Genomic DNA, 23,488 nt, shown 5'->3' on the forward strand with positions numbered 1-23,488 from the left:
TCCTGAGCGCTCCTTTCTCGTCCTTGTGCAGATCGTGCTCTCCTCCCTCAAGCACGGCCTGTTCGGGGGGCAGTGGCTGCAGCGGATCAGCTACGTGCGCTGGGAGGGTGTCTTCCGCTGCATCCCCATCTTTGGCATGTCCTTCGCCTGCCAGTCGTAAGTACTGTCTGCTCCCCAGGGGCCCGAGGCGCGGGTGTGTTCCCCGGGGCGAGAGTCCGATGCCAGGAGGGGGGCGTCATCTGTTCTCTGTAGCTGGTGATGCAGGCCACCAACATGTAATGTCTTGTTCTATTGTGACTTGTCTCCCTCCAAGTTGAGGGAGAGAGCTGTGTGTATTTTTATCGAGAGAGAACTCGACTTTGTTTCTGAGATGTGCTGCCGGCAGTACTGGGGACAGTGCCCAGTGCGCCCCCCTCCCCCCAGAAGAGTTGGCTGCGGGGAACACAGAGCAGCCCAAAACCATCTGATTCACACAGTCCCAAGCATTTTGCCAGAATTGAGCTGTTCGTGTGAGAATATTTAAGAGGAAATTGCACAAACATTGACTTCCGACTGCCGCCGGGTGCCTTCAGAGGGGTGCGCGCGTGCGCGGCTGTGCTTTCTCTCTGGCACGCAGAGCTCTGTGAATGCGGATCAGGCCATTTCCATAATTCCAGCAGCATTACCTTCGCCACCGAATGACAGGAGCCAGTGATTCATGCCCGGTCGGAACGGTAACCCGCTCAAAAGAGAGGCGTAAATCCAGCACGGACGGGAAAAGACCATCAGTGCAGGGGGGGCTGGCAGACCCGGCCCCCCGTAGCTCCAGTGGGCATGTATTGTGCCAATCGTAAACTAACGTGGCAGATAAAATTTGCTCGTGCTGCTGTGTTTACACCCACATGCGAGATCCAGATCGTCATTTCCCACTTCCTGTCTCTCTCGGCAGCGCGGTTCCCACCAGAACTGCTCTGCTCTCGCTGTCTAACGTCCCTATTATAACTGGCGACAGAAGCTACATTCTCGTACGGCGTACCTTGTTACCAGTTGTCCTTTTCGTCTGGGAGTTTGCTTTTTAAAAAATAAACCCGTGGTTGGGCTTTTTTGGTGGTGGCCACGGAGTAGCCAGCGCACATCTGTTGGTTTTGGTTCTTAGGTCAAATTATAGGTTCTCGAAGGGCTGTGAGCCCAGAGCTGCTGCTTCTGCTCAGAGAACGTCAGCCCTATGGATAACGCCCACGTTCTCCCCAGTGAGCGGCTGGCAAGGGGGTCCACGGAGCTTGGAGTGACCTGTTCACTGACCTCTCCACCCTTAAGAACATTTGCATTTGCCAAAGGCAGAGACAGAGCTCTCCCCTCCCACTGCATCTCTGCACCAGAGTTCGTGAGAGACATGCTTGCCTGGTGACCGCCAGGTGACTGCCAGGCGCTGCCTGCGTGACTGGTGTCCTTTCTGCAGGGATGGGCCAGGCCTGTGCCTTCTCTTGCTGTCTGGCCCTTTCCGGTGTTACTTCCTAGTAAATGAGTACTTGGTAGTGCAGACCCACTAGGCTCTGTGGCCCAGAGAAGCAGCCCGGACAGTGCTGAGCACGGAGGGGCCTGGTCCACGCGGACGCCTGGGTCTGTGCACTGGGGCCGCATGTAGAAAGCTCCATCTGACCTGGGTAGATGAGTCTTGGAGGCCGCGCGGCAAGGTGGGCAGTCTGGGAACGCTCTGTGGAGTGCCGAGGTGGGTCGTAATGGACGTCTGTGGCTCCCACCAGCGGGTTCCTGGAGCACAGGCAGGTTTGGGGGGGCCGCTGCCTTGACCTTTTGGTACTTGTTCTTGCCTCCGTGTCAGGCACCCCCCCCCCCCCCCACAGCACCTGCAGCTCCCGGTGTGTGCTGGGGCCAGGGGATGGAAATCCCCATCCTGGGGTCTGACTCCGCTCCCGCAGGTTGGCACTCGCTGGCGTGGACCCTGTCCCAGCCCGAGGAGCTGCTCGGCACCGAGGTGTTGGTGCCATTTCTCCTTCAGGCCCTCTGCCATCGGCTTGGGCTGCATGGGCAGGTGCTGCCTGGAGCCGTCCAGCCAGGCCGAGGGGAGGGCAGCTGTCTGGGGCACCCCCTGCCCACCGTGGGTGCCCCGATGGGACCGCCTGCCTGAGCTGGGAAGCACAGGCGTCAGCTTCTGCCAGCCGGTCCTTCCCACCGGTTCCTGTTAGCTTTTCAGTGATGTCTCCTCTCACTTTCTCGAAGGTGGTTTTGGGGTTTGGCTCCACTGACTGTTATGCTTGTCCATTTGTTGGCAACAGTATTCTGCATCCTGACGCACCCCTGCCAGCTGGCATCCCGCATGCATGACCACTGGCCATGGCTCTCTCTGCCCCAGCCACTGGGACGCCACAGTAGGGAGGGAGAGTGGCTGCCTCTGTGTCTGGACACCCCTAACTGAGCTGCCCTTCCCAGGTCTGCACACGGACCTTCCCTGCCCCCCCACCCCGCCCACCTACTCCGGTCAGGGACTGTCTGCTATTTGCAGAGAGCCCGGTGGCCGTGTACCTTCCAGCACCCGGCAGCACTGCGCTGCCGGCCCTGGCCGTGCACGGGACAGAAGCTGCTCTCTGTCCCTGTGGGCTCTGAGCGGCAGTGCTGAGGCGAGGGCAGGTGGCCCGGCCCTGCTTATGTTTGTTGAACTTCCTGTTCTCGTGACGGCAATGCTCTGAACCGCTTCCTGCCTGCCCTGTGAACACGTGCTGCTTCCGTGCTGCCCAGCACTCCGTGCGGGGGTCACACTCCTGCTTCAGTGGGACAAATGGCCTTTCATCCTGTGGCACTTCTGAAGTGTTTACTGAGAGCTCGTTGTGGGGTGCTGCGGCCATGTGCGGCTGCACTCCGCCGTCCAGACCTCAGCCGCTGCCCTGAGCTACCGTGGGGTGGGTGTGGTTGGAAGAAGGTGCTGGAGACTCGGCTGGGGACTGGGGACCTGGGAACTAGGGCGGGCAGAGGGCGTGTCTTTCTCCGGATTCCACCTGGTGAAGCCGCTCCTCGTTACACAGCCAGGTTCTGCCCACGTACGACAGCCTGGACGAGCCGTCGGTGAAGACCATGGGCTCCATATTCGCCTGCTCTCTCAACGTGGTCACCGCCTTCTACGTCACGGTAGGAGCCCTTCACGCCGCCCCTCCTCTCCTGCGTCCGGAGCCGGCTTGGCTCTCGACCCCCCTGCGGGCTTGCCCTTCGCTCCTTTCCCTTCCAGGGACCCGGTGGCCATGGGGCAGCCCTGCTCCTTGGCTCCGCTCCCGTCCCGCTCTGCTCTGGGCGGCGTCAGTATCTCTCCCATCCCGGGGCCGTGCGGGCACCTCAGCACGCCTGCTCACACGTCACACGGGCTGGGAGTCTCTTCTTTTTTTTCTTTTTGTTGTTGTTTGTTTATCATCTCTTTATTAAAGAGCTAAATGTTTTAATGTTTTGTACATTTTGGGAGTCTCTTCTGACTTCTTCTCCGAGACCTTGCTCATCTGCTGTGGAAAGGGGCACATCTATTTACAGAAACTAGAAAGTGTAAAATAGTGGGGGAAGAAAATTACCTTCGATTCCGGCCCACGGTGCAATTACACTTCACGTTTTGGTGGATTTTTCTTCCGGTCCTCACGTTCCCGTTTGTTCTGTTTCTCTGCACCACAAATAAAACGAGCAGTGCGCGGAGATTCTAGCTTGTTTCTCTGAGCTCCGTGGCATCCGCGGTCTTGTTGGTGTCTACAGATGGTCCGCGCACATTGTTGTCCACGTGGTGTGGCCGTCCACGGGGAGCACGGTTTGCCCCGTGGTCCCCGGGTGTGGATGTTGCCCCCCAGGAAGGTCGGCCGCTCTGCGGGGCTCATGGGGCATCCTGAGACTTCCTTTCCATGCGGTAGCTCACCGCCCTGGCACCTGCTGTCCGCGTAGGAGGCGTTCTGGACCCTCCCCGACAGCGGAGCCTTCTGTTTATGGGCGTGCGGTTTACGGGCCGGGAGTCCCACGGGGAGTGTGGTCTTGCTGGCGAGGCTCGTGGGCTGTCTCCGGGACCGTGTGCCCCCCGCTGTCGCCCCCCGCAGGTCGGCTGCTTTGGCTACGTGAGCTTCACCGAGGCCACCGCAGGCAATGTGCTCATGCACTTCCCCTCCAACCTGGTGACGGAGATGATGCGAGTGGGTTTCGTGATGTCAGTGGCCGTAGGCTTCCCCATGATGATCCTGCCGTGTCGACAGGCCTTGAACACGCTGCTTTTCGAGCAGCAGGTAAGGTTCTCGAGGGCATTCGGGCAACACTTTGCCGGGAAAATGGTACTTTGCTGATCTTAATTACGTTCTCTTCTGTTGGCTTGTGCTAGTTCTTCAGTCTTCTGGGCTGTGGCGGGGGAGCTTTTCCTAGTTAAAAATGGAAACGCTTTGGTTAAAGTGAAATCTTTTAATAGGGATTTTTTTTAAAACTAACTTTGGAGGAAAGAGACTGTGCCCAAACACACAGGGATCTGTCCACGTGGGAGGCGTGGTGCCGTGTCCAGGGTCCGAGCAGGTCAGGCCCCTGTCCCCTGACTCCCCGGCCCCCTGGCTGTCATCCCCAAATCAGAGATGGAGCAGGAAACCTGGAGGGGTGAGGAGTGACTGGGGAACGCGGAAGAGCCGGCTTCACAGGCAGGCGCTGACCACAGCCAGGTCGGCAGAGGGGCACGGGGGTCGGCGCACTTTGCTTTTTATGTTTGTGTAACTGATCGTTTTCACAGTTTGACCAGAGACACTGGGCGAGGCTGAGTTCCATTCAGTCTCATGTGTGCGGTCACGGCACTGCTTAGTCCTTAAGGAGAAGTTTTCAAAAGAAGAGGTTGGAACTATAGCTTCTTCTTGGCTCTCTCACTGTTGCCAAGTTAAAAACAAAAGGTCCGTGTGTAATGGCTTGTGCCCCAAGACGTGGGGTGAACCCGCGCCTATCTTGGGAGCCCACAGACCTGCCCGCAGCTTTTCTCCCTGGTGGTATCTTGTACCTCTGGCTGGAGGTCCTTGAGTGTGGTCTGCAGTGGCTGCCAGGACTCCTGGTGGCCACACACGTTAAACTGCTGAGGCCACGGGGTGGGTGGTGGGGGCAGCTGGGGGTCTCAGAACTCCAGGACACGGTGAGTCCAGTAGCCAGACTGGGAAGGTGGGCACCTGGGCCTTCCGAGCAGCTAGAACTGGGCTTGCTGTCCACGGGGTTGGCACGTCCTCAAGGCAGCTTCCTGCCTATGTTGCCGCCGGAGACAGCACCTTGTGGTGGAGGCCGAGCCCTGAAGGACTGCCCGTCCTTCCCCTCCGGTTCGACCCCTCATCCCCCACCCCGTTAGCTGGGCAGGCACCTGGGCGCCAAGCGTGGCATGATTCAGGTCTTTGTTCCTTGGGGGCAGCCGTGGGGTCAGCCCCCTGGCCCGCCTCTGCACTGTGAGCCGCCCGCTGCTGTCTTTCCCGGTTTGATGCAGACACGCGCTTCGTGTATAAACAGCATTTGTCTTGCTGTATATAACGTTTGTATCATTTAAAAAACAAAGTCCACAGTGGCATTAGAGGCACTGTTAAATCAGGAAAGAAAATTCACCTACGTCCCCCCGTCCTCCCACAGATGACGTGGCGTGTGTGTGCCTCTCTTTAGAGTCCTTTCACTGAGCGTTCTCCTGTCTTCGCTGGGTGTCTCCATGGAAACCTGTGGCACTGCTGTGCTCTTGCCCTTCCAGCTCTGTGGGATGCTCTGGTTGTCGTGGGTCCTTCATGCTTGACCTCTCGTGGGTAACTCTCTCCTGACCTTCACACGTAGAGCTTCCCCCTTCTCCCTCTCCTCTTGGAGTATTGGGTAGATTTCTAGGCAGGAGTTCCTGGGTCAAAAGGTGTAGCCCTAACACCCCTCCTTGCCAGACCCAGTGCCAGCTGTCATCCTAAGGTCAGTCAGAAATTTGGGCTGCAGCCCCTCAGTCCATCATGAGAAAGCCACTTGTGTAAAGGTCGTTGTGGAAATGGGGTGATTTGAAATCCTAGTTACAGAACTTCGCTCCTGCTGTCTGGAAGATGCTTCTGGTGCATGGGCCTTGGAGGAGGAGTAACTTTGGTTTTGGTTATGCTAGGTCGTATCCTCTTTCCTTCTCGGAAGCACCGGGAAATGAGGACCAACGGCACGTGGGTGTGCGTGGGCGTGTGTCCCCCTGGGGGCTTCTGCTGCACGTGGAAACCATCAGCCTGGCTCTGTGGGGCTGGGACTGGCTGCTGGTGGCCGCATACCCACGTGGTCCTGTTTTTAATCTCTTGTGCATTGCTCTGATGGAAAATGGAAAGACTTGCTGCTAACATTTCAAAACAAAGTTGTAAAATTGACGTTCCGGGCCTGATGTGAGGAGCAGCCTGTGCCTTCCTGGAGTTTTGCCGGGTTGGGTTACGGCTTCACATTAACGTGTGTCTGGAGTCACCGGCTGGCCTTCCACGCACACCCACCTGGGGCACCGGCAGAGCCCTTTAAGGGCATCCTTGCTAGAGAGCGGAGAAGAATCAGTCATTTCAAAACCTTTTTGTTTTTGTTTTCTTTCACCCAGCAAAAAGATGGGACCTTTGCTGCTGGAGGCTACATGCCCCCTCTGCGGTTTAAAGTGCTCACCCTCTCAGTCGTGTTTGGAACCATGGTGGGTGGAATCATGATCCCCAACGGTAAGTGGGAGGGCTGCTCTGGGCACTGGTTTCCTGCCAGCTCTGTGCTCTCCTCTGTCTTCCCTCCTTGCGGTGACGTGGAGGGACCCCAGGGCTGTCGCTGCCTGGGGTCTCTGTGTTTAGCCGAGACACCCAGAGTCTCACGTCACTCTCTCTAGTCTCCTAAAAAAAATCTAGAGACTCTCTGCAGATCTTTCCTTTGGCCCCCTGGGAAAGGTATGGGACAGTGTAGCCTCCTCAGGGAGCCACAAGCGTGTGGAAACCTGAGCAGGTGACCCCCGGGTTGACCCCCGGGTGGGGACTGACGTGCTGGGGCGCCAGTGAAATCAGTGGTGATAGTTTGTTGACTCCTGATTTTGATGGCACATCACCAAGGGAGGGGAAGGGCCTGAGCAAGATTCACATCGTCAGACGCTTACTCGCAGACCCACAGAGCTTACATCATCAGATACCGAGTGGAGCCCGCGTGAGCTCCCCCCAGCTAACCAGCCAGGCGCCCACACTCCACGCTCCTGGCTTCTGCACATGGCCTGGGACCCGTCCTGCTCCATCACTCACTGAGCACGGTGGACAGGGTTGTAGTTTAAGATGAGCCATCTGAGAAGCCCCCGCTGGGTGTCCCGATGCTCTGTGAGGAGCCAGCGCGGTGCTGTAGGCCTCGCTCTGTGCTGGGCCCCGCAGGAGGACGCCGTTCCTCCTCCTCACTGAGGCTCACACGATCAAGGGAGGGAGCCACGTTGCCTGCATTTCACTGGCCAGGAAACTGAGGTGTAGCAGGGAGTAGGGAGCTTGCCTGAGACTCCTGGCTAGGAAGGTGTGGCCCCCGGTTCTCCCGGGGCTGCTGATCCCGCACTGCCCTCTGTCTGTGGCATAGACCGGATACGCTTCAGTGTGCTTGTGGGCACAGAAGGCCGCGCCTCTGCTCCCGCTGGCGCTCTGGAGGTGTGCGTGCATAGGCCTTGTGGCGGGGCTGGCTTGCCCGCCTGTGCTTGCTGAAAGCCTTCGTTCGGTTCCTTGCCGGAGCCCCCGGTGCTCACCCCCTCCTGTTGCCTCTTGTTCCCAGTGGAGACGATTCTGGGCCTCACGGGCGCAACGATGGGAAGTCTCATCTGCTTCATCTGCCCGGCTCTGATCTATAAGAAAATCCACAAGAACACCCTTTCCTCCCAGGTGAGCGCTGCTCAGCCCCACCCAGGGCTGCTCTGGGGTCATGTTCTCAGATGAGCCTTTCTTAGTATGCAAGGTACTTGGTTCCGAAGGTCTGGGAGACGCAGGGCTAGGCCAGGCCGCTACCACTGTACAGAGGAGGCTCCCAGGGGCCCGGGGCGTGTGCGTGAGTGTGCGCGTGAGTGTGTGTGCGCGAGTGAGTGTGCGTGAGTGTGCGCGTGAGTGAGTGCGTGAGTTTGTGTGTGTTGCACCAGTTACTTCATCTGAGCGTCGAAGGCTGAACCGCTTTTCCCCAGACATGTGTCTGTACGGTGACTGGATTATCCGTGTGTGCGTGTGCTGTGCACTCCTGCCCCTCCCCCGTTCCCACCCCCCACCGTCTCACTAGGGGACTGTCTGGCGGGGTCGCCTCTGCCGTGCTCTGCCGTCACGGAGAAAGCTATGATGATGCCCCGTGTACGCGAGTGTTGGGATGTCTTTGAGAACGTGTCTGTAGGAAGTCTTCTGGAAAAGGAATCCCTGTGTCTGAGAGAATGAGCCTGTGTAACCGGGGTGGCTTTCACACACGGCCCACGCAGAGGTCAGCGCGGTCACTCCGTGGCCGAGCCCAGGCCCCTTCCCCCAGCAGCCTGCAGGGCCGTCGGGCGCCTTTCCGCGTGTTTACTGCATCTCTTTCTGTGAACCGTCCGTGCGTTTTGCTCTCCTTTATGGACTACTGAGCTTTCCCTTTTTGGGGTGTTTTGGTAATGGTCTCCGGAGTGCCATCGAGGAAGCATACAGCAAAGCACCTCGTTCTCCATGCAGCGTGGTGGCTGCTTGCGGGGTGAGCCTGGCCGCGGAGCCACCGTCCGGGGCAGGTTTAGAGCATTCCAGCACCAGAGCTTCCCGGGGCGTCTCCGTTCTTTCCCCTCCAGAGCTTACTGCTCCTCCGTCTTCTAACGCTCGGGAATAATTTTGCTTGTCCTTGCAGTTGGTGTAAACGGAGTCTCACAATACGTGTTTGTGTGTGTCTGGCCTCCTTCCTCAAGCGTCACGTCTGAGGTCAGCCGTGGCACTGTGACGTGGGGCAGCCTGCCCGTTGTCGCTGCTGCGGGACACTGCGCGGTCCCCCCGGAGCACAGTGGGGCTCGCCGCGCGCCTCGTCTGTGATGTGTGTCTGGTGTGTGGGCCCCTCACCGAGGCAGGGTTTTTGGGTCCTGGGGTTACGTCTGTCCAGCTTTAGGAGATTTTGCCGAACGTTTTCCAGTTCTCGGAAGTGGTCCTCGGCACCGTGTTAGAATTCCCACCACGTTGGCCGGCGCTGACCCTCTCACGCACGCTGGCCCTTCCGAGGGCCGTTGCGGGTACTTCACCGGCCATTCCCAGATGACGAGTGATGCTGAGCACCCTTTCACATGCTTACCAGCCGTGTGAGCGCCTTCCTTGGTGAAAGTCTTTCACATCTTGCCCCATTTTACCTACTGGCTTGTCTTTTTCTTAATGATTTATGGACGTTTTTAAAAGATTCTAGATCTAGATCTTTTTTCAGAAATGCAAATAGCAACTGTTTTCTTTCATCCTCGGCTACCTTCTTCATGATACTTTTTCACCAACAGGTGTTCTTCATTTTATTAATTTAGTTTTATTTATTTATTTATTTATTTATTTATTTATTTTTAAAGATTTTTTATTTATTTATTCGACAGAGAGAGAGACAGCCAGCGAGAGAGGGAACACAAGCAGGGGGAGTGGGAGAGGAAGAAGCAGGCTCATAGCGGAGGAGCCTGATGTGGGGCTCAATCCCAGAACACCGGGATCACGCCCTGAGCCGAAGGCAGACGCTTAACGACTGCGCCACCCAGGCGCCCCTTTTCTTGTTTTTTAATGCTGTCATAAATGAGATTTTTTTTTTCTTTATTTCTTTTTCAGGTATTTCATTATTAGTACATAGAAAGGCAGCTGTTTTTCATTTGTTTTTTGTTTTTGTTTTTTTTTTTTTTAAGATTTTTATTTATTTATTTATTCGACAGAGATAGAGACAGCCAGCGAGAGAGGGAACACAAGCAGGGGGAGTGGGAGAGGGAGAAGCAGGCTCATAGCAGAGGAGCCTGATGTGGGGCTCGATCCCATAACGCCGGGATCACGCCCTGAGCCAAAGGCAGACGCTTAACCGCTGTGCCACCCAGGCGCCCCTAGTTTTATTTTTTTAAAGGTTTGTGTATTCTAGAGAGAGCGTGCATGCAAGCGTGTGCAGCGGGGAGGGGCAGGGAGGAGGGGGTGAGAACCTCAAGCACACTCTGCGCTGAGCTTGGAGTCCGACCTGGGGCTCGATCTCCCGGCGCTCAAATCACGACCTGAGCTGAAACCAAGAGTCGGACGCCCAACTGACTAAGCCACCAGGCACCTCAGGTGTCTTCATTTTAGTGTAGCTCGGTTTGTCACCTTTCTCTTTGGCTGGGTGCTTTTTATGTGCTGCCCATGACAAGGTCCTGCAGGTAGCCTCGTAGGTTACGTTCTAGATGCTCTTTATTGTCCACGTTCAGATGGATGCTCCGTCTGGGGGCACCTGGGTGGCACAACGGTTAAGCGTCTGCCTTCGGCTCAGGGTGTGATCCCGGCGTTCTGGGATTGAGCCCCACATCAGGTTCCTCCGCTAGGGGCCTGCTTCTTCCTCTCCCACTCCCCCTGCTTGTGTTCCCTCTCTCGCTGGCTGTCTCTCTGTCACATAAATAAATAAAATCTTAAAAAAAAAAAAAAAGATGCATGTTCCGTCTGGAATGGATGGGGAGGTGGGGTGAGGCTCTTAGCTGATAGCACCCTGGCACTGCGGTGGCACTGCTGTCATCAGCCCCAGGGGAGCACTGGGGACACCTCTGTTGCTGGTCTGTTGGTCTTCCTTGTCCTCATGCGGCCCTGCTCCGAGTGCTGTGGCTTGACAGTGAGTCTCCACAGTGAGCGGTAGGCGCCCTCGACCTTCATTCTTCTCCCAGAGGGTCTGTCCGGCACCGGCCCTTAGTGTCGGCAGCTGAGGCTGCTTGCCGGCCTCCTCCCGCAGAGCTGCGTTGCGTTTTGACGGGGTTGTACCACACCGTGCTGAGGGACTGACCCCACCCTTCAAGTCACAGCATTCCCCGGTTTTCTTTACGTCTCCTTTTGCCCTTGGCTTCTTTAGATGTCCAGACTTCGGGGGATTTCCTTGTAATCTCTTGTACCGATTTCTAGCACGATCCCGTTGTGGTTGGAGAACACACACTGAAGAATTTGAATTTCAGTCCTTTGACATTTTTGAGACTTGCTTTGAGGCCCAGCATATGGTTTGCTCTGATGGATGCTCAGTGGGCTGTGATGGTTAGATCAGGTTTACTAACTGTGATTGTCAGATTTCATGTGTTCTTGCTGTTTGTTTAATCTTGTTTATCAGTTATGGGAAAGATATGACAAGTTCACTGTGATTGTAGGTTTGTTTGTTTCTCCTTTCCGCTGTATCAGTCTTTGCTTTTTATCCGGAAGCCATGTTATTAGGAGCACACTGTTTTAGGACAGTTATGTCTTGTTAAACTGACCCTTTTCCCTGTGAAATGTCTCTTTTTATCTTTGGAAATGCTTCTGTCCTTAATGCTGGCCTTGTCTGATGTAGTGTGACTGACCCAGCTTTGTTTTGGACTTATATTTACACAATACAGGGTTTTGATCTTTCTATGCCTTGATATTTACGGTGTGTCTCAGATAACAGCACACAGTTGGCTTCTGTTTTGTTTTTATCAAGTTTGTTAATAGGAGTACTTAAGATTCTTTATAATGAATGTAATTACTGATTTTGGGGGGATTGAAGCTTCTGTCTTACTCTGTTTTTTACTTGTCCCATCTGTTCTTTTTTGTTTGTTTCTTTCTTGCTGACTTTTGGGTAAATCAAGCATTTTAAGTATTCATTTTTTATTTCTCTGTTAGCTGGAGCTGCACATTCTGTGCTAATGGTTATACAAGGCAGTTTAATACGGATTCTTGGTTTATTAGAGTTGATCATAAGTGGTTTTTACCACTTCTTGGACAAGGCAAGTATCCCGTGATCTTTTGCCTACATTTACCTTCCTCTGGCCTTGGTGCTATTGTTTCTGTGTATTTTAACTTTATGTGTAAAACGTTGCAAGACATTATGATTGTTTTAAATTGTCAACATTAATTTATATTGAGCCTTTGCAGCCTCTTGGTTTTCTTTCACCTGGTCCTGTCTTCTGGTGTGCTTGGTAGTTTGTGGTCATTGGGTTTGAGAAACGGTAGAGGTCTGGATGGTGCTGTCTTCTAGGAGACAGAGGATGGGCAGAAGTCCTGTGTTTGGTTAAGGGGACTCTGTCCCTGTTTGCCTCACTCCTAGGGCACAGTCCTTCCAGGGTCTCAGCTAAACACCCTTGCCCTCACATGGCTAAATTCTTTGCTTAGCTTCAGTTGTCTTGGCAGTTGCTCTGTGCACCGCTCTGCGTAGCTGGCATGTACCTTAAGGGAGAATTGCACACAGAATGCGGGTGCCCTTCTTTGAGGGTGGTGGCTGCCTCAGTTCTGCCTGCTAGAGAGTCCTCACCCCTCACCCCTCACCCTGGCACCTGCCCAAGTGTCATGCAAGCCCCAGGCTGCCACTTTCTTGCCTGGTGTGTAGCCTGACCTCGTGGGGCCTCCATGCTTACCTCCATCCTCTGAGGTTTCGCCGGCAGTCTGGGTGGCCAAGTTGTCTGCCAGTGTCTTCAATTGGGTGATTTTAGTGAGTTTGGGGAACTCCTGATGGCACGAGGAAATTAACCAGCCCACTGCCACCAGATTGCAAATGTTTCTCCATTTGTCAAGTCCCAGAGTCTTAGTCCCTTGGACTCTTAGGGGAAGAAAGTCATTGTTAGAAAGGCCCTTCCTCTTCAGTATTATTTTTCAAGATTCTTTCCTCAGTTCCAGTGCTTTCATGACTTCATTTTTTCGTTTAAATCTTTGCTCATCTGTGTGTTACTTTGGGGTAAGAAACAAGGCAGGCTCCGTAGATGGTAGGTCCCTGGGGCTCTGTCACTGCTGCGCAGCGCTCCCACTCCCACGCACTGAAGCTTGCACGGGCTTGGGCCTAGTTTGGGACTTGGCCTTTGTCCACGTGGCTTGCCGCCGTGGCTGTGGTAGCGCCCCCTGCTCTGGGATGCATCACTCTGGAAACTTTTTCTTTTTTTATTTGGATCCAACTTTTTTTTTTTTTCTCTAAGTTTATTGATTTATTTTCAGTGATCCCTACATCCAGGGTGGGGCTTGAACTCACGACCCTGAGGTCAAGAGTTGCACGCTTACTGACTGAGCCAGCCAGGTGCCCAGCTCGGGAAACATTTTAATTCTGACCCCCCTTCCTCACTTTTATTAATGACATTTCTGGATATGCTTGCCTGTTCATTTTTCATGTGAATGTTTGAATTAGCCGATCTGACTGTTGACAAAACTAAGTCCCCCTTTTTGTTTTTTTAGTCTCATTGGAATTCTTTGAAGCTCTCAATTAATTTAGAAAGTGTCGTTGTCTGTGCTCTGGCGAACCTGCAGTGTATCCTTTGCAGCCCCCCGCCCCCGTGCCGTCGTGGGGTGTGGGGTCCAGCCCACATTTCCCAGACTGCCGGACGGCCGCATCACTGCCTTTGCGATCCCCCAATCCCCGATCCCGGGAGCCCCTCTTCCACCAGCTTCTCCCCTTGCCCGGTTCCCGTATTAACTCTTTACCCCCCCCCCCCATTACACTCTAACCACTCCTCCTTCCCAGTTGTTCGCACTTCTCTGTCCTCATCTGTGTGTCCTGCCCTCTGGCCGCGGTGTCGGCAGCGTGCGGGGCCACTCACCGTCTCCTGACTGGGCCGCGGGAGCTCCCGGTGTTTAACTGTTGAGCCTGGTGTGGCCGTGGCGTCGTGTATGCGAGCGAATGTGCGTGTTCACGTACCTGCACACCCGTACACGTGAGCACACGTGGAATTGTGGTACGGAAGCGCCCATCTGTGCCTGCTTCACTGTGGTTTTTAAATCCAGAAGGCACGCCGAATCGCATTTACCATTTGTGAAGGTGGTGAAGTTTCTCTCTCTGACTTAGCCCCCTGCTGACTTGTGTATCACAAGTCAGTTCTGGAATGTGCCATACTGTTCGTATGTGTTGCTGTGTTTTATTTCCAAACATGTAGCTTTAGTGTTTTGAGGAAAATGAGTCTTGCAAGGGACAGACTTGGCCAGGTGGCTGCAGTTTGGTGCACACAGACCTTGGGTCTGGACGGCATCTGCTTGGCTCCTTTCTCCTTTCTGCTCCCGGAGCTCTGGCTGTTGCTCCTGTGGAGGGCGTGGACCCAGCATCAGGCCCGGGGTCCGCGTTCCCCGGCTCACCCAAGGGCTCGTTGAACACAGGCCTAGAGAAGAGCTGGACCGGGGTGCGTGGGTGATGGGCGTGTCAGGACTGGGCTGCGGAAGGTCTCAAGAGGAGGAGTGTCCTGGGAAGCGTCTTTGTAGGAGCAGCAAGGACTGTGGACACACAATGTGCCCTTAGTGAATCGAAAAGGAACTTTCTCTGCCATCATAAGTTCATTTTTTATCTTGAGAATCAGAGAAGTTGGAGGGTCTCTCCAGTCTGGACCTGGGTGGAGGTGTGGGGAATTGAAACGCCCTGCGGCCGGGAGGCCAGCAGGGGGAGCACGAGCTGCCCGAGGGCCCCTCCCCCCCGAGGAGAGAGCAGGGGGCTGCCGTGGTCACAGGCCGGCAGTGTGCTCCTGGAAGGCTGTAAGTAAGGGAATGTGTAACACTGAGACTCGGAGACAAGTGAGCCACCCACGGGTCGCTGTCTGACCTCCACCAGAGCACGGCACCCACGGCCTTCCAGCTGGGATCCGTGGGCTGGGCCAGGGTACACAACGACCTGGAGACCAGGATCGGGGTGTGGCCGCAAGGCAGCCGGAGCCCCTTTCTCCAGGTGTGTTTCTTCAAGAGGTGCAGAATTTGAAACCAGGTGTTGTTCAGACAGGCTTACCTGTAAGTAGTGAAAGTGAACGCTTCATCCCCTCATAGGTGCTTTTTTGTTTTTGAATTGGGGACCTCAGCAGATCTGGGGGCTACAGGTCATGGCTTGAGGGGTGCTCTGGGACACCGTGGCACATCTGGCCCCCAGGCCAAGCCCCGGGTTTTGCCAAGCTTGGGCTAAGCCCTCAGAATGTGCTGTGTTTCTCCTCCTGGGGCCCTGCTGGGGGACTGTGGAGTCAGAAGGTTGGCACACTGGACACACCACCCTCATCCTGTTGGACTCCTGTGGCCCGGAAGGGACTGGGCTTGGGACTTCGGAGGTAAGGCTGAGCTCCAGGCACAGCCGACCCCCTGCCCCTGTCCTGAGGCCACGGCACCCCTGGACCCCAGGCTGCCTCCACTGGGGCTCCCCATCGTCTGTCCGCTGCGGGCCCAGATGGCAGAGAACTTGGCTCCTTCCCCCAGGAGCAGTATCCCTTATTCGGGATTTTTGAGAACCCGTGATCGTTCTTTTTGGCACACATTCCACAGCCAGTCTCCCAAACTTCAGTGGCAGAGCGGGGGCCCTGGGAGCTCTGGCCTCTTGTGAGATCCTGGGGCCTCATAGAACTCAGGTCTGTGCCAGTGGTCAGCATGTAGTTGTCACGGTGCCTCGGGGGACTTGGACGGCACCTGTGCCCTTTCCCAGTGTCCGCCCCACCTGGAGCGCCTGCACTGCTCTGAGGCCGTGTCCCTGCTCCCACCCTGGCTCTGGCTGACTCTCGCCTCCAACCCGTGCCTGCTGGCAGACGGTAGTCTGGTCACTGCGTCAGTCATCACCCCGTGGACCAAGACTTGCTTGGTGTCTGGTGTGGCCCCACTGTGTCCTTGCCGATACCTGCGTGGCATTCGTCTCACAGCTGTGCTCAAGCCGGAGCGGCTCTGGCTTCCCTGCCCGGGGGTTCGTGGACCTGTGGTGTTTCTTCAGAGGAAAGGTGAGGGTGGCAAGCTGGGAGGAGTGACCCGTTACAGAGGCTCTGGCTGGCCCTGCAGGCTGCTCGTGCTCTGGACCATGGTCAGCTGGCGAGTGCCCTGCAGAGCCCAGGGCTGGCTGGTGGGCCCGGGGTGTCGGGAGACGAGTGGTGTCTCAGCAGAGGGGGCGTGGGGACTGCCGCCGGTTGGGGGACTGGGGATGGGGCCGAAGGACGCAGTCCGCAAGAGGGGACACGGGGTGTCCGGGCAGGTGGCAAGGGCAGGTGTGTGCGTGAGGCCCCGTAGAGCTGGTTCCTTTTCTGGAACTTCCTGGCTCCACGCAGGCCCTTCTTTGTAAACCAGCCTCACGTTAATGTGCTCTTGGTCTTCTTCAGGAAGCTCGCTGTCTCCCAGTGTTGACGGAGTTCATGTTTTTTATTCTACGTGTGATGTTTTTGTTTTTAGCCCAGAAAGCCGAGGGTTAAAATAAATCATTCCGAGTCATGGGTGAAATGTTGCCATTCCAGTCTCCCGTGGGAATGCTCAGCGATGTGCCACAAAAATAGCCCAACGTATAGTGACCGACCAAACGGCTTCTGCTTTGTGTCCCCAGCGTTCCAGGGGGGCCCCATGCGGGCGCCGGGCTCGGGCCGTCCTGGAGCAGTCTCCTCGCAGAGCGGCCGGCCCTGCCGGCAGAGCGGTTCGTCCTTCTCTTTGAGCCCTAGGGGCTCCTGCCCACTGCTGGCCGTTGTCCTGTCCGTGCGGTGGGGTCCAGGTTAGGAGAGGGACCTCTGTTGTTGCTTCTCGGCACGGTCGTTTCTGCTGTTGTCTGGGGAGGTACAAATACAAAATGCAAGGGATTTAAAGTGTCCTTCTGTTTAAACTTTTAAAAGTGACCTTGGTCACTTCTGGACACCATCACTGCCCCATGAATCTTACCTTCCTGGGAAGAAGATGTCCTCTGCTGAAGCTGAGCGTACTCACACTTTTAGGAAAATGACCTGTGGCGGGGGCGGGGGGGCGCGTGACCCCAAGCTGCGTATTGTGGAGTCTGCGGGTGCTCTGGCTTCCCAGATCTTGGCGCGTACCTTGCGTAGCCCTGTTGCACCTGGCCATGACAGGCGGGTTTGGGGGGGGGTCAGCCCAGGGCCTCTGGGAGTCCACAGACCTCCCTGACCCATGGCTGACCTTGGGAGCACGGCCTGCCCTTGGCCTCTGAGCCCCGAAGCGGGAATGTTTGTGGAGTGCCGCGCAGAAACGACCAGTCCTGGAGGCTTCCTCCGGCCGGTCTCGCCCGCCTTTGTGAGCAGAGGCCCTTCCTCCGAGGAGCGCCCCTTCTCCAGCTGTGTTGGACCCAGGTATGGCTCACTGGTTTTTTTGAACTGGTACATTTGAAAGTCAAATGACACTGAGAGAAACGTTTGAATCCTGGTTCCGAGACTGTAGAGAGGTGAGCGGCCGGGTCTCCCTGGCTCTTGGGGCAGGTCGCCTCGCGGGCTCCTCTCCTGCAGACTTGGCAGGACCAGGAGTCCCTGCTCCCCGGGGAGAGCCTGGTGAGCCAGGCGCACGAAGGGCAGAAACAGCTGCGTCGTCCAGAGCGCTTGTCCGGCGTGTGCGCGTCTTAAAATCGGCGCTGCGGGGGAGACGGCGCTCCGTCAGGCAGGGCTGCTCGTACTGAATTGCTCATTGGCCCATCCCCAGAGGGATGGGGTCGGGGACGAGGACCCTCGGCCGTCAGTGGCGTGTCCATCACGGCTCAGTGAGCAGCCCCGATGGGCACCCAGTGTTGAAGGGGGGCTCCGAGCCGCCTCCTCCATGGCTTCCACCCCATCTGTGCCAGCGGCTCGGGGCGTGTCCCCCTCCGTGGCTGACATGGCAGGCAGGCTGATCGCACGCTGGGCGCTCTGCACGGCTTGGGTGAGGCGTGGGATGCCAGAGTGCCCCCTCAGGGGCAGGCAGGTGCCCGGAGATTCTGGGCACCCGGCCTCTGCGGCCATAGGTGCAGGCGGCTCTGGCCCTGCTCCCCAGGAGGCCTGGTCGGTGGGCTGGGGGTCTGCACTCTGCAGGCTGCCCTCACGCCGCCCCCAGCCCGCCCCTTCTTCCACGGCCAGCCCGGCTCTAGCAGGTTTGTCTGACGAGTCAGTCACATTCACCAGTTAGGGACCACTGTCTCCTAGCGGCCAGCGCGAGCGGCAGGCAGGCCAGCGGGGCCACGCCTGAGAGCGCTGTGCTCCCCAGCCCTTCCTGTGCACTGTGCCCACAGGCCCCCTCCTCCCCTGTGCGGGGCAGGGGTGCAGGGACTGCCTGACCCCTTTCGTCCTTGGGTCTTTGTCTTGTGCAGGTGGTGCTCTGGGTTGGCCTGGGCATCCTGGTGGTCAGCACACACACTACCCTGTCCGTGAGCGAGGAGGCCCCTGTGGACTCGGCCGAGGAAGCCCTGGCTGGCCGGCTCGAAGAGGCCGAGGGCGTCAGGAAGGCAGAGGCGGCTCGGCTCCCAGGTACGCAATCTCCAGGTACGCACACGGCCCCCCGGCCCCGTAGCCTTCTCAGGGCATCCCCGTAGCCTCACCTCAGGGTCGTGGCGCGCAGGTGGCACTTCCAGGCTGTCTCACCCGCCCCAGTCCCGTTTGGGTGGTAGAGTAGGGCGGGGCCTCCAGGGGCCGGGTACCGCCGCCTGCCTGCAGGGCGTAGCAGGAGGGAGAGCTCAGTGCTCTCCGTTCAGCCGCTGACAGGTTCGCAGGAGCGTGGCTGTTGTCACGTGTGCTTGCTCTGATTTGGGGATGAGGGTTCAAGCCGGTCAGTGGTGCCCCATGGCTTCGTTCGATGTCTCCCCTTGCTGTTGGCCCACTGGGCCGTGGGAGGGGATGACCCACGCAGCCTTCTCCAGCTACAGGCCTGCCTTGGAAGGCTCTGTGACCCCACCCGTGGCCACGCCTGTCTGGGTGCAGAGTGGTTTCTGAGTGTGACTTTCTGGGCTACAAAAGGGGCTCCATCGTGTCCAGAGTTGGTTCAGGGACAAGAGTTTTCTTGGAGCTTCTGGCCATCCCAGGCATAGATGGGAGGGGTGCAGGGAGAGCTTCCTCCGTGCCAGTCCCTCATCCCCCAGCAGCTCTGAGTGGCACCAGGCTTGGGTACTAGGGTGGGGGGTGTGCTTCATGCTGGAGGCTTCTGCTCTGATGATGGGGGGGTTTCAGGCATTCACACTAATAATGTGTCCATACGTTCTGACTCCCCTCCCCTGCAGATAGACCCCCACTTGGACTGAGATTTGCCAGGCTGCGTGCCTGGCATGCCCTTCAGGGGGAGGCCCCTCGAGGGGATCAGTGCTGTTTGCCTGTGGGTTGCAGGTGCCTTTTGACGGCGATGGCCAAGGGGTGTCTGCCCCAGGTAGGAGCCCCGGTCTCCCCACCTACGATGATCAACAAAAGAAAAGGTCCCAAAAGGCCCGCAAGAGGGTTGAACATGCCCTGGGTCCTTGTCGGGCCAGCCTGCTGGCGGTGGAAGGTGCGTGGCCCTTAGATTATTGCTGTCTCTGTCTCTGGGCTTGGAAAGCCCCTGGCTGGCGTCCGTGCCCCCCACAAACCCCCGTGGGAGCACAGTCTCTCCAGGGGCTCAGAGGAACGGGCCATGCTCTCTCCTGCCTTCTTGGGGTGACGAGGGCTGGCAGAAAGAGTCCCCTTTCGGGGTCCCTGTCGAGAGGGCCCTGGGGAATGGCGGGGTTCACCAGAGCAGCAGATCAGAGTGGTCAGAAGCCGCCTGAGTGTCTGGTGCTGAGTTGCACGGATTCAGCAGTTCGGATGGAGAAGGTCCGCTTCAGGAGGGAAGCGGGTAGTCTGCCTGTGCCGCTGTCAGCCCCGCTGGGTCCCTTACCACCGGGCATCTTGGCCTTGTGTGCTTTGGGGATGGCCGTGGCCGAGCTGGATGCGGGCACCGGTGAGCCCGTCTCAGCCGGCCATGGATCTTCCGGCATCCGTCGGCACCGGGCTGCCTGTCACCGTGGCACCGCACCGCCGCGCTCCGCGGCCTGTGTTGGCAGCTGCATCCTGTGGCCGAGGTCGGCCGCGGGCTCACCTGGAGCCCGCCGAGGCCACATCTGGTTTCCATTGCTTCCATGAGCCCATAACAAAACACATGGCCCCCCTCAGAACCACATGCCGTTCGTTTCTAGCGCGTTCTCTGTGTTTCTCGCCCCTGGCCTCCCCCATGATTGATGGGTTGCCTCGCTGAAGCAGAGCTGGGACCGTGGGGGCCTGCGCCGTGTGCGCACCCTGTCGGACTTCTGCCCGTCAGCCTGGAGTGGGCTTTGATTGGTCTCTTTGATGTTGTGGAGGCCAGAACGGTGCCGGCTTTCCTCGGAGCCCCGCACTGGCCCCGGGACAGATGATGGCGGTCCTGCCCTACTGGGGACCCGTGGGACTGGGACCCTTGGCCCGGCACTCTTGGAGAGCGGAGCCCGGGCCACACACTGGTGTGGTGAGCCCCAAGTGTGGAGGAAAGAGGTTGCCGGGCCCTGCGAGGCAATTATCTGTTAAAAAGGCTAATTAGGCCATTTATCTCCTATCTGATAGCGCCCCAGAGGGTCTGGCAGGTCAGGTCGAATTCTGTAACATGTCTGGCTCCCTCCTCTGAATGCGGCCGCGTCCCCTGTCCTCCCTCCCCTCCCAGCGTCCCCACCCTGTGTCATGGTGTCGGAGCACCCCTGGTGCACTCACTCCCCTGCCACCACCCCGCGGGGCTTCTGCTCTGTGGGGAGAAACACCAAGGGCCAGAATGGGTGTTCTGGGTGTCAGGCCGGGCAGCAGGCTAAAGCCTGGGGGGCAGCATAGCTGCTGTGGATGCAAGTGGCAGAGGGTGACCACAGGCCCGCGTGGGAGCTCGCAACAGGGTCCCCTTCCCCCGTAATCTCTCTCCTGAGGACTCCGCCCCTACATGCGGGCGGGAACGTGTCCACGATGAGATGCCAGGGCGTGTGTGAGGGACACGTGGCTCTGCGTGTGTCCATTCTCTCCCCTCAGCTGGGCCAGCTTGGTCCCACCACAGCCCCCCTGATCCCTGGCGAGAGGGGCTTTTGTTGGCCACCGTGCTGTGGCACCTGCCCCCACTGCCCGCGTGTCACTCATGCCCTCCAGGGTGACTCCGCCAGCCCAGCCGCACTGCATTTTGAGGGGCCCCTGGGGCAGGGAGGGCACTGCCTCCCATGGGCAGCCCTGAGTGACCTGGACCTGCCCTCGGAGGCCCTCGGGGAGTGGCTCACCCACCTCCATCCGCTGCCCGTGGGTAGACCTGCTGCTCGAGGGGACAGTGAGGAGTGAGGCTTGGGCCACTGTGGCCCTGTGGCTGGGACGCTCGGGTCTGAGGAGCCATGGCGACTCCTGCACACTTAGAAAGATGAGAGAATGCAGAGGTCGAGACTGCTTCTGCCAGCCACGCCAAGAAGAGTGGGCTTCGGAAATCCGCGCTCCCCAGCCCGCTCTCACTGTTGTCTCGAGGGCAGGCGCTTCCGAGCAGCGCCGGAAACTGGTCTCCAGAAAGTTACCTGTCAACACGGGGCCTGCCTCTCTGCTCTTCTTGCCTTACGAGTGCATGGCCCTGGGGTCCCACGTGTCTCCTTAATCGGGGTCCCTCCCGGTTGACAGGGACTCCATCTGTGGGCTCAGGTGTGGTTGGAGTGGCCCTTTATTTTGGTGCTTGCTGTCTGAGGTGATTGCCTTCCGTCTTAACTGACCCCCGGGTCTCCGGAGAGAGGCTGGTCGAGGCCGGCCACCAGAGCAGGCTCCCCAACCCAGGCGCTCGAGTGCAGACTTCCTTGGTGCCCTGGGCAGGGCTGCTGTCGAGGTTGTGCCCCCCATGCTGCAGCCCCAATTCCGTCTTCAGAGCCCCGAGTGCGGTTTCCATCCTCCTGAGCTGGCATTACAGACTTGATACCCACGCTGGACCCTGGAAAGGAAAGCCTGGCGGGTAACTGTCCATCGGCCTGTCTCGGGGGCCCCCCGCCTGCAGCACCGCAGGAGGGTCAGCAGGTCCCTCGTCACGGTGCGGTGCATGTCCTCTGAGAGCCAGGCTGTCCCGGGCAGCGCGGGGTCTACCGCTGTCTGGCATAATGAGGCATAGACACGGAATTGTCCTGGGTCTGTCCTGGGTCATCAGTGGTTGCTGGGTCCTGGCGACGACCCTGAGGGCGAGTGAGGTGGCCGCTGACTGCTGGGGGTCCGAGGTGCCCGCCGCTCACAGGGCCGTGTGCTGTCTACGCGACCCCAGCCCCCGGCAAGCGTGGGCAGCTCTTCAGTCACTCGTTCTGGGGGTTTGTGTTTGGTTCGTTGTGCCAGGGGCATCGCTGGCTGACTATCCGTTACGGAGAGCCCGGCTCCAGCTTAGGGCGCACAGGTCCTTGCTGTGGTCAGTGATGCCAGAGGCCGGGGCCAGTGGCTCCAGGGGTGCAGAAGCCCCAAGGCGCCTTGGTCTTGCCATGCAGCTGGGTGTTCCCCGCGGGTGGTTGAGAGCGCGCCCCCACGGCGGTGCTTGAGGGCCCTGGCAGAAGACTCTGTCCTGCCGCCCGCGTGGGGTTCCCCCCCAGCCCAGCGCACCAGCCTGCACCTGCTCTCACGGCGGACTTGCCTTGGTCCCTGCGGGACAGGACCATGCACAGGCGACTTGGTCCTGTGATAGCTCGGCAGTTTCCTTTGTTTTCTTGTGTTTTTCCTTCCCCTTCCAGCTCTTTTTCTTTTATTTTTTTAAAGATTTATTCATCAGAGTGAGAGAGCACAAGCAGGGGGAGGGGCAGAGGGAGAGGGAGAAGCAGGCTTCTCGCTGAGCAGGGAGCCCAACACGGGGTTCGATCCCAGGACCCTAAGATCATGACCCGAGCAGAAGGCAGATGTTTCACCCACTGAGCCATGCAGGCGTCCCTTCCGGCCCTTTTTCTTAACTTTGTGATCCATTAGACAGACACCTTGATATGGTGATTCCTGTTTGAGCACAGGGCCTCTGGGAAGGGGTTAATTGTGTGATGGAGACCAGGACGTTCACATGCGTACTGTTATCAGCCAGTTGGTTCAACTGTAGAGTCCAGAGTCTGCTTACTGCTGGCTCGTCCCCACCACCTGGCAGGGCCCCATCCCTGCCCTGGTCTGGGGAGGGCGCTGTCCACAGCTGCCACCTGGCGCCCATATGTGTGAGGGCACCGCCCCGGGCTCGCGGGTCCCATCAACCTGGGTAGTTTCCTCTCCTTCAGGACCGGCAGGGCCCCGTCCAAACAGGACCGCTGCAACACCCCAGCCTCCTTGCCTCGGGCTAGCAGCACTGCTGCCCATGGAGGACGTTAGTCTCCCCTTCTTTGGGCAGCTTGTGTCCTGCGATGGGGAGCAGAGGGTGCTTCCAGCCTCTGGGGTAAAATGACGGTTTTTTAAAGTTTCTTTTCCCACGATGTTTGGTTTTTGCCACATTTGCCAACTTTTTAATGGTGACCGTTTCCTAACAGGCTGCGTTTTGGGCCTGGTCTCCGGCGCCACGGTTACTGTGCAGCCCAGCCGAGCAGTCGCACAGGACGGCTGTGTGGGGACAGGGGTGGTGCTTGGGGGCGGGGGAGGCGCCGCTTTGCAGGCTGTGCCTGTGGCTCTCGTCTTCCTCGCTGCTCATCCTCAGCGTCTGCAGTAAAACGCCCACAGCATCACACATCGGTTTTCCCAGCGGCATTCTCCTCGCGCACCTCGCAGCCCCCGCCCCCAGGCCTG

The 23,488-nt window shown here is 58.0% G+C and overlaps 1 protein-coding gene across 3 annotated transcripts in view; it reads left to right on the forward strand.

Annotated features, from left to right (window-relative positions):
* SLC38A10 (solute carrier family 38 member 10) overlaps positions 1 to 23,488 on the forward strand; it is a 41,977-nt gene that overhangs the window by 11,527 nt on the left and 6,962 nt on the right. For 2 of the 3 annotated variants that reach the window (XM_026483909.4, XM_044378693.3), the window contains 6 exons: positions 32 to 156; positions 3,018 to 3,120; positions 4,056 to 4,238; positions 6,548 to 6,659; positions 7,723 to 7,829; positions 18,100 to 18,271. In XM_026483909.4, the coding sequence (XP_026339694.1) occupies positions 32 to 156; positions 3,018 to 3,120; positions 4,056 to 4,238; positions 6,548 to 6,659; positions 7,723 to 7,829; positions 18,100 to 18,271 (802 nt within the window). The remainder of the gene's footprint in view (positions 1 to 31; positions 157 to 3,017; positions 3,121 to 4,055; positions 4,239 to 6,547; positions 6,660 to 7,722; positions 7,830 to 18,099; positions 18,272 to 23,488) is intronic. The other variant, XM_026483911.4, reaches the window with a different exon arrangement.

The sequence above is a fragment of the Ursus arctos genome, unplaced genomic scaffold (genome assembly GCF_023065955.2).
Source record: "Ursus arctos isolate Adak ecotype North America unplaced genomic scaffold, UrsArc2.0 scaffold_24, whole genome shotgun sequence".
In the NCBI taxonomy this organism is placed as follows: Eukaryota; Metazoa; Chordata; class Mammalia; order Carnivora; family Ursidae; genus Ursus; species Ursus arctos.